General features: G+C 36.4%; 1 protein-coding gene across 1 annotated transcript; it reads left to right on the top strand.

The window, feature by feature from the left end:
• Positions 4,234–8,159, top strand: LOC107641154. The gene is made up of 2 exons (XM_016344660.1): positions 4,234–4,489; positions 6,526–8,159. Exons 1-2 carry the CDS (start codon positions 4,234–4,236, stop codon positions 8,157–8,159), a joined length of 1,890 nt encoding a protein of 629 aa, XP_016200146.1.

Below are 10,713 nucleotides of genomic sequence, written 5' to 3' on the forward strand. Positions count from 1 at the left end.
AATCTGCACAAATACACAAATAATAAATCGAATCAAGCTGTGGTTATCCTATATAAATATTAAATTGAATTAAATTAATTCGATTTACTACTTGTATAGTATGTACATAGTAAATTAAATCAATTTAATTTGATTTACATGTAAATAGCATAAATTGAATTAATTTACTTCGATTTATATAAAAATGTTTAGAATATGACATATAACCTATTTTAATTTAGGATATTAATCTAATTTTGAGCTAAAATTATTTTACTTGTGTAATTGACCCTAAAAATAAGAAATAAAATATGTTTTGGTTTAGGGGTTTTTTGTTTATTTAAATAAAACAAATTATTTTATATTTTATATCATTATAAAAAAATTATATTTATGCGTATTATCTCTTAATTTTGTATTCATTGTCTGCGAAAGTTTAAGATTAATTTTTTTTATAATGGTATAAAATAGAAAATATTTTTTTATTTAAATAAATAACAAAGCCGTTTGTTTAGAGGTATAAAGTTTCGAATTTAGAAGGCTATCGAATAAGGGATTCCATTTCCAATAATGGGTGCTATAGCTATTACCTAGAGTAACAGTTCTATTTCGATCAATCAAAAGGTACACAAATAATAAATCTCGAAAGTTGAACCGGAATCTCTGACTTCTAATTAAATATGTTGAATTATTAAACTAACAGAAGTTTTTTTTGTAAACTATATTTTTTTTTTTAAAGTTTGACAAAAATTTTTAAAAAATGGTTAAGTTTTATTTTGTTTTAATGTTGTTTTAAAAATTTTTTATTTGTATTAAATATATCTTTGATGACTAAATTTTTAAAAAATTTAAGATTATCTAACAATAATGCATGAAAATTATGTTTAATTTGCTTGTGTTGAGAGGTTGTTCTTATGTATTGTTGTTGGATCGGTTTTAAATTTTTTGAAAAATTAGACGTCATGGATATATTTGATGCAAATAAAAAATTTTTAGGTCAAAATTAAAACAAAATAAAACTTATGAGTATTTTTAAAATTTTTGTCAAATTTATACTTTGCCCTTATTTTTTATATGGTGGTGTTGTTGCTCAATATTAGGGAGGGAAGTGTTTTATTGTAATATGGATATCACGTTCAACACACAGGAAGTGGAATGACAAGATCCGTCAGAAGCATGACAGTTCTCCGGCAACACACGGAAAGCGTGGTGAGGTAGTAAACAATGACGGATGGCAGTGCCCCTAGAGTTTGCGAAGCGTTGCAAGTTTTTGCGTGTTTTCGAGGAAGACTGCAACAACACGGGAAGACGTGTTATAGGCAGTCTGCATGCAGGGGATAGCCCCCTCCCATTCTGATAACCAGTGATAAAGCAAGTTCTATAAATTGAGCTGCCTTGTGACCTATTTCATGCATGATAGTGAGGCTGCTTCTGTGTTAGTGTTAGTAGAAGAAAAGAAAAAAATGTGAAAAAATACTCTCACTGAGAAAGAAGAAGAAGAAGCTAAGAGAGTGTTAGTGTTAGCAGTATGTTGGTAATAGTAGTGTGAGTAGTGTGTCAAAAGAAAAAAAAATTATTAATTTGTAATGATAAAAAATTGTACATAATTATACGACACCCAAAAATCGTATTATCAATTATTTGGATCATTCAATATATGTAAATTGATAAATTTTATTTTTTTATGTATTTAATTTTTTTAAATTTTTGTTATTATTAGTGTCATATAAAAATATAGGTAACAAGTATTATTTATTTAAACTAATAAATATATTTTTGTTGAACCAGCCTAACAGAATTAGAAGGTTCGTAAATTAGATCGGCTACAGACGTAAAATTTGATGGTCAAAAATTATTTATGCTCAATGGGATTTTACCAAGTTTTTAGGATTGGGATGATAAGAGAATTTTACTCCTTATTAGCTGCTCTGGTGGAAAGGTGGAGGCTAGAATCTCACACCTTTGTATTGCCGGTGGGTGAGGTTACTGTAACACTGAAAGATGTTGCTCATATATTTGGCTTACCCATTAATGGAGAGTCTGTGAGCGAATGGACAGATAGTAGTAGCGACTTCCTACAGAGCCAGAGCATCGCGATATCGATCGCGAACAGGTTGTCAGTAACTCTTCTAAATCTTATAAAAAGCTGGGTTGGGTTCGGCGTATCAGAGATGCAGAGCCATTGGACACTGGGGAGTCTATCAAACCGGCGCACAACTATATTCCCAGCCTGTTGCATATTTGCTTCTATCCGCTGTTGTGTAAATACGGAGTAAGTAAATCTAGCACGCTTGCGTTCGTGACTCTCGGCACTCTTCCGCGTAAAAGGTTCATTTAACCGATATATTGCTTGGACGAGTGCCAACACAGGTAAGTTTTGGGCACCCTTCAACACTGAATTAATGCACTCTACAAGGTTCGTCGTTATATGGCCCCATCGATGTCCATCGTCGAATGTCAATACCTAGTGTCTATGTCCAATGGCATCACACCACCTGGCATATGCCTCACCTTGCTCTTCCAACCTCTTATAGTTGATGCTGTACTCCTCCACCGTCCTTGAATACCCTATATTGACAACAAATTTTTGCAAGTGCGGGACTTTGAATGCCCTTAAGAAGTTGCTACCGATGTGCCTTATACAAAACATCCACCATGCTCTTGGAGGTTGTCAGTCACCTCCGAAACAATTTACTATTGTCCAGATTGACCCATGTCGGTCTGAGATCATACCCACACTATCTTTTCTAACAATATGCATTCGCAGATTTCTGAGAAAGAAGTGTCACGCATCAGCTGTCTCCCCCTCCACCAAGGCAAAAGCGATAGGCATAATGTTCTGGTTCCTATCTTGTGCAATAGCAACCAGAATTGTACCTTTATATTTTTCGTATAGGAGTGTGTCGTCAACCTAAACTAGAGGCTTGCAATGCCTGAACACCCTAAGCATGGATTGAAACTCCAAAATACGCGGTGAAGTATTCTGACACCGTCCACCTCCTCACTCTCATTGTACAGTGGTCGTATTTCTATTTGGACAATTGAACCAGGCATCTTCTGAACCATGATTGAGAGCCACATTGGCAATGTTTTGTAAGAATCCTCCCAACTACCGAAAACTTCGGATATGGACTTCTGCTTTGCCAACCAAGCCTTTCGATAACTGATGGTATAGTTGAACATTGACTGGACTTTTGCTATTATAAATTTCACCTTGATGGACGGGTCGGTCTCGACTAATGGCCTTATAGTCTCAGCAACTGTATCTGAGTCCAACTTGGAATGATCATGTGAAATTGTTCCCATTGTGCACGTGTGCCTACCGTTGTATCTGCGTATCTCCCAACAACCTTTTTTTCTGTACCAAACTGGCTTGGATAAGCCAATCGCACCCACGCTCATACGTCTTGCATTTTTCACAGAACGTCTGTGGCTCAAACTCATACACATTGTAGTCAACTCCTTTAGAGATAGTGTAACTTCTAATTGCTATGACGACTGACTTTCTAGAACTATATTCCATTCCAATCCTGAACTCTCCGTCCTCAAGATCAACAACGCCTACAAAAAGCATAAATCATCATTCGTTAATGAATCCAAAATATAAATTAACAAAAACATATTATTCACTCATCACGTACCTATGTTTTCATATTCCGAAAATTCCGGTGCATGCATGGCGTCAAGATCCAAATTACGCATAAAAGGTAGAACGTTCATCGGTTGATTAACTGAGGGATGAACCACTACATTCTCCGCTGCTGCCTCAACTCCCACATCACCATCATCGTCTTCGTCGTCAGCTTCATAAGTGGCTTCGAAGTCCTCTTTCTTTGTCACTATTCATTCCTTCATACACTACAGCTCTATCATCCTCTATATCTAAATCATTTTAAATTACATTTGCCTCTACGTTTTCAAACTCAACATACAGCTCGCATCTGACTCTGTTGGTGAATTTGGAACATTTCTACATACTCGCTTCGTCAATGATCAGCATAATATCAAACTATATTAGACCACCAAAAATATAACCAGATTTTGGTACAAAATACTGCTCACTCTCTTCAACATACCATTCTCCATGCTTTGGCAGAGACCGTTCTAAAGCTCCATGAACGTCATGGTACATGGAACCACAAACGAAAATGGATTCTGATACACAAACTTCACTCCCTCATGAGTATTCTGTATAATCTCACCGTTGTGATACACTACCAAGTTTGCGGTAAAACATTCTTCTTCGCAATAAAAATGGTACCGAACTTTGCCTTATATAGAGGGGAGCACTCATCATCAACCAACCAGATTGAGACACGTGGCAACACGCCCCCACGTGCTGACTCAGTACGCCCTCCGCGTGTTGTTTCATCAGCCAATGAGAGGAAGCCACGTGTAACACACCCCCACGTGCTGCAGTCCCAAGCAACCAGCCTTCACCATGTGGCAATCACGCCCCCACGTGCTGCATGCAACACGTCCTCCGCGTGTTGCAGCCTCCATCTGACAGGTTCACCAACTTATAAATGCACTCACTGCATCCATTTTCAACTAAAACACCAATAATCAATTCATTACTAAATTTTTTACCCTTAAACTAACACTTTAATTTTGAAATAGGGATGAGATTAATATAATACAATTTTATTGGAAAATAGGGTATTTTATGCTGACCTAATGACAAAAATAAATAAATTGAATGATTCGATTTATGTTGTTTCTTCACGTGTCGTGCATTTGATTTGTGTTTTTCTTTCGCGTATCGCGCATACAACTCTCCTAACTCTATCTGATATATTTATATATATATATATCTCTTTTGCATATACTTTTTACTCACAATTCTCATATACAAATTTTACTCTTTCTAATGTTTGTAATAAAATCTAATCATAATAATATATTTTTAACATATTTTTTCATCCATTTTTTACTCACATTAAAAATACTCAACCTCAATATTAATTTTCGACACAAAGAAAAAAAGTATGAAGATAATTTTTTAATAAGAGTTGAAAGACGAAGAAAAAGAAGAAAATTCTGTTAAGTAGAGTGAAAAAGACATATAGAATATATATAACCAAATAAATTGGACAGTCTAATTTGTGTTTTTCTTGAAATAAAAAAAATTTAAATCGGACCTACCAAATTAATGTTCCAGAATTTTTTAAACGTTTTTGCGCCAAACAAATCGAATCGTCTAATTTATTTCTATTTTCTGCAATAAAAAATCAGACAATAATTATTTTTTGTGAATTTAAAAGAAGAGCCGTCATAAGAGTACATAATACTCGTCACCTTTATATCATAACATAATACACACATAATTTTTATATCCAAAAGAGTGAACCTTAAACTAAGATACAAAACAAAATGACATAATATAATATAAAATTAAATATAGGTGCTAGATATGGATGTGGGACAGTTTGTCTTGAAACAGTAAAAAAAATCGGACTATCCAATTTTTTTGTTAAAAAAAAATTTGCCTTTTAATCAGACAGTCCAAATTGTGTGGAAGAGAGAATTTAAATTTTGGTTAAATTAATCGGACAGTCCAATTTGTACATTTTAAATTTTTTTAATTATTTAAACACAAATCGGAGGGTCCAATTTTTGTATAAAAAATCGGACGATTTATTTTTAACATCACAATTACGTAAAATACTCATACATTCCATAACTACGTCCTACATTATTTTTCTCTCCATATCTATAAAAAAATGTGTAAAAGCATAGACCAAAAAAACGTACCTGTTTGGATGCTATTAATATGTAAGATAATTTTTTTTTCCCAATTTTGTTTTATTAAGTTTGATAATTTTTTTAATAAAACTAAAGTGTTAGAAAAAAATTAATAAGAAAAAGATACGGTATTTAGAAGTTGGAATTTTTATCTGCACATTTTTTACTTTTAAAAAATATTTTAACATAATTGATAGACAAAAATTTGCTTTTATATTTTTGTATCAAACATTAGTGTTTTTAAATAAGTACTTCTAAAATAAAATAGTCATTAACTTACTTTTTTTAATGATCTTTCTAAAAGAATATAATATCACTTAAAAAATTGTTTTTAACAACTCATCCAAAAATTAAAAGTATTAAAGTAATAGCATTTTTTTTAGATATCTAGAAATAAATATTAGGGCAAGTTACTTAAATAAATAGATTAGAGAAAAAATTTACCTGAATGTGCAAAACTGGTTCTTGTTACCTGCATGTGCAAAATGCCATTTCTATGTAAACCGTGGCAACCCACCACGGTTTCAGAACGTACGTAAACCGTGGAGACCCACAGCGAATTATGATTGAAAAAATTAGAGTGTAAACCGTGGTAGGTCACCACGGTTTACTAAGGAGAAATTGCGTGCATAAACCGTGGGGAGTCACCACGGTTTATGAAGAAATCCTTTTGCACATAAAACCCTGTGAGTCACCACGGTTTATGTTGACAGGAAGTCTATATATATGTTGGTGATTCAAGCTCCATAAGAGATCATTCTCACAATGGCTATAAGGGTTGTAGTTGGTTGATTCGTGTAGCGCTTCGTGCACGAAAGGGTACTTGGGAGGTTCGGAGGTACAACGGGCCACACACATGCCTCGCAACTTCTATTTCAAGTGATCACCGTCAGCTGGACTACCACGTTATCTGTGCGAGGATTCTTCCTATGGTTAGGGCAGATGCTGCGGTTACGGTAAAGGTACTTCAACAAGCGACAGAAGCTGATTACGGTTTCAGGCCTAGTTACAGGAAGGTTTGGATGGCTAAGCAGAAGGCAGTGGCAGAAATATATGGAGATTGGGAAGAGTCTTACGCGGAGTTGCCACGTTGGATGCTAGGGATCCAGGCGACAATGGCGGGAACAATCACGGTGCTGAAGACGTCTCCTGTTCGGATTGGTGGTGGGGTTGATGAGTCCACCGAGTTCTTTCACCGGCTATTCTGGACATTTCCACCCTGTATCAAGGCATTCCGGCATTGCAAGCCCCTCGTCAGTATTGATGGTACCCACTTGTATGGGAAGTATGGAGGGACGCTGCTGTTGGCGATAGCTCAGGACGGGAACTCGAACATCCTCCCGATAGCATTTGCCCTTGTGGAGGGCGAAAATGCAGAGTCGTGGTCATTCTTCTTGTCCAATCTCCGAGAGCATGTGACTCCTCAGGAGGGTATCCTTGTTATCTCTGACAGGCATAATGGGATCAAGGCAGCGCTTGAGGCACCTGAGACTGGGTGGCTGCCTCCTCGGGCGTTTCGGGCCTACTGTATTAGGCATGTGGCTGCGAATTTCGCCCTAACGTTCAAAGGTAAGGACTCCAGGAGGCTGTTGGTGAATGCTGCCTACGCAAAGACTGAGGCTGAGTTTTACTATTGGTTTGACATCATGCGGACTGAGAATGCAGCAATGTGTGACTGGGCCAACCGGATGGAGTATGACAAATGGACCCAACATGAGGATGCTGGTCGACGGTTCGGGCACATGACCACAAACATCAGTGAATGTGTGAACTCCGTGCTAAAGGGAACTCGCAACCTACCGGTCACATCTTTAGTTAAGTCAACCTACGGGAGGCTTGCTCAGCTATTTGTGGTACGGGGACAGACAACAGAGGCACAACTCGGATCTGGGCATGAATTCTGTCAGGCCTTGGTAAAGTCTATTGATCGGAACCTAAGAGACTCGAGGTGCTTCACTGTGACATTATATGACAGGCAGCAGTCCGAGTACACCGTCGCGGAGACAACACCAACCAGCAACTTCTCTCTGGGCAGCTACAGAGTCTCCCTTAAAGATCACCGATGCGACTGTGGCCACTTTCAGGCGCTGCATTATCCTTGTTGCCACGCCATTGCGTGTTGCGCCTACTCCCGGCTTAACTGGGCATCATATGTTCACGAGGTGTATCGTATGAGTGAGGTGTTCAACGTTTACAAGGAGGGGTTTGTCCCACCTATCCCTGAAGGACTATGGCCTCCATATGCTGGGCCTACCATCATTCCTGACCCTAATATGCGGCGTGCAAAGGAAGGTCGTCCAAAGGTAACCAGGATCCGTGGAAGTATGGATCAGTCTCAGGAGAACCAGCCGAAGCGATGTGGACTATGCCGTCAGCCTGGGCATACGCGGAGGAACTGTCACCAGCGAAGACAGAGTGGTGGAGGGGATGCGTAGATCTCATGTCGTGTATTATGCAGTCTATGATGTTTCAGTTGAATCAGGGTCTAGATAATGTAACTAATATATGGTTGGTTAAGTCTGTGACTGTCAACATGTTTATCTAATGCAAAAATTTCAATTGAATAAATTCCTGTTATTTTACCTATTAATGTATCGTTCATGTTGTGCATTATAATATAAACCGTAGAGCTAAATATCAAAGAAGCTGAAACCGGTCAAACTGATTGGTAAAAAAAAAAATAACATTTAACATAAGTCTGAAAGCCATAAACACTAAGTAGCATGCTCAATACATAAAATAACGAAGTCCCTAACGGACAGGAACATATAACATAACTAATCAGAATCCTCAATGGTGTCACTCTCGTGGAACCATGTGTAGCACACTGTCATCTGCTTGATTTTAGTCTGTGGAGGTAACTCCCCGAACAACTCCCGAAACCACACCCATGCTGGTCTACCGTGTTCCATCAGATTCTCAAACTCAGTCAAGCACCCACTAACGGGCACACCATCAATCGGCAAACCCAGCTGATACGCAACATCCTGTAAAGTAATGGTGCACTCACCAAATGGCATATGGAACGTGTGCGTCTCCGGACGCCACCGCTCAATAAATGCGCTAAGGAGAGACTCATCAACCCAGAACCACTGACTGTTTAGCCTAGCCAGATGATACAAGCCGGCAGTCTCAAGATACGGTATAATCCGGTCATGTAAGGGCATATTCTGCTGCCTCCTAACGGCGCTAATAACCCTACTAGGTTGCAAAACGTGGGTAACAAAATCCCTTAACATACAACCATTACAAACAACACCAAACATAATTTTCGTAAAAATTATTAGACTCGTCACATTAAATTCATTGATTCTAGAGGAAAAAAAATATTATAACAATATAAATAAAGGAAAAAAATATTATTTAATATAAATAGAGGAAAAAAAATATTATTCAATAAAATATTTACATTTATAACAAAATATTTTAGAAAAATACTATTAACCAGACTTACAAGATAAATAAGCATAATAAAATATGCATTATTCAGTAGACAATATTAATAAATGCCTCACATTTGGATTGACAGTAACCATAATAATATCAATATTTATTTAAATAACATTAATCAGAATAACAATACAAATAAACATAATAAAATATTTTTACTAACAATATCCCTAATAATATCAATGGCTATATTAGTATGAATTTTAATAACAATAATAACGAAAGAAACAGTAACTAACCTCTTCGTCGATATATCCTGCCACGTGAGCGACGCCATTTAGTCGGTACAAGCGATCCTCACCCTCCATTGGCTCCACCACCCACTTCTCCTTCAAACCTCCAAAGTTTTGCCAAATCCTCTCAACACAACAACAACTTCCTTTTTTTTGTTCCTTACCAAATGATCCGTTCTAACCTTCCACGGATTACTTATATAGCCACACACACATAAACCGTGGTGACCCACAGGGTTTTATATGCAAAAGGATTTCTTCATAAACCGTGGTGACTCCCCACGGTTTATGCACGCAATTTCTCCTTAGTAAACCGTGGTGACCTACCACGGTTTACACTCTAATTTTTTCAATCATAATCCGCTGTGGGTCTCCACGGTTTACGTACGTTCTGAAACCGTGATGGGTTGCCACGGTTTACATAGAAATGGCATTTTGCACATGCAGGTAACAAAAACCAATTTTGCACATTCAGGTAAATATTTTCTCCAATCTATTTATTTAAGTAACTTGCCCTAAATATTAACTAGACTTAATATAATAAAATGTGAAAAATCAGAGTTTGAGAATTAAAGTGAGAATGACATTCACACTAAAACTTAAGGATAATAAAATAAATATTAAAAATAATTACAACCATTTGTTCTCATAGAAATATTTTGTATAAATGCATTACAAACTATAGATATAAGCATACTCCCAATATAAAAACGAGTACCACCATTTTTAGTTGTTAACATACATATATTCCCTAATCTAGCTACAGGTTTCACTAGGTATTTATGAATCTATATATGTCTAAAAATAAATTATTTTAGAATTATATCAATGCAAAAAAAATTACTTATAAATAAATGTTGGAGAAATCTACCACAAAAAAATGTTGGAGAAGTATTTTCTATATTTTATTTAATATGTGTTGCTCCTTTATTGTTGACAATTGGTTTTCATTGGCCATTGGCTAGGCATGTCTGCATCTAAAAGCAAAAGTCTTCACTCATGAAGGACAATGACTTCTTCAAATTGTTGCCCCATACAATAATAATAATAATTCATAAAAAATGAAAGGGACCCAATACACAGCCTTTTTCAAAGGCTTGCTTGATCTGGTTCACTAAAATTTTATTTTGGTCTAAGCTCATGTCCTCAAATTAAACTCTTGAATCTTAAGTAACAACCAATTTTTGGTTTGGGATCATATGCATGCCTACTTCTAACTTCTTTATCCAAAATTAGGCCTTAGATAGAAAAGTTTCTTATTAGGATAATAACACCAATAATATCCACCAATAATATCCAATATCCA

This window comes from Arachis ipaensis, chromosome B05 (genome assembly GCF_000816755.2).
Source record: "Arachis ipaensis cultivar K30076 chromosome B05, Araip1.1, whole genome shotgun sequence".
Taxonomy (NCBI): domain Eukaryota; kingdom Viridiplantae; phylum Streptophyta; class Magnoliopsida; order Fabales; family Fabaceae; genus Arachis; species Arachis ipaensis.

Coding starts and splice junctions, on each gene's coding strand:
- LOC107641154 (XM_016344660.1), top strand. CDS start 4,234: ATGGTACCGAACTTTGCCTTATATAGAGGGGAGCACTCATCATCAACC. Junction 4,490..6,525: donor TTGCAGCCTCCATCTGACAG/GTTCACCAACTT, acceptor TGATTCGTGTAG/CGCTTCGTGCACGAAAGGGT.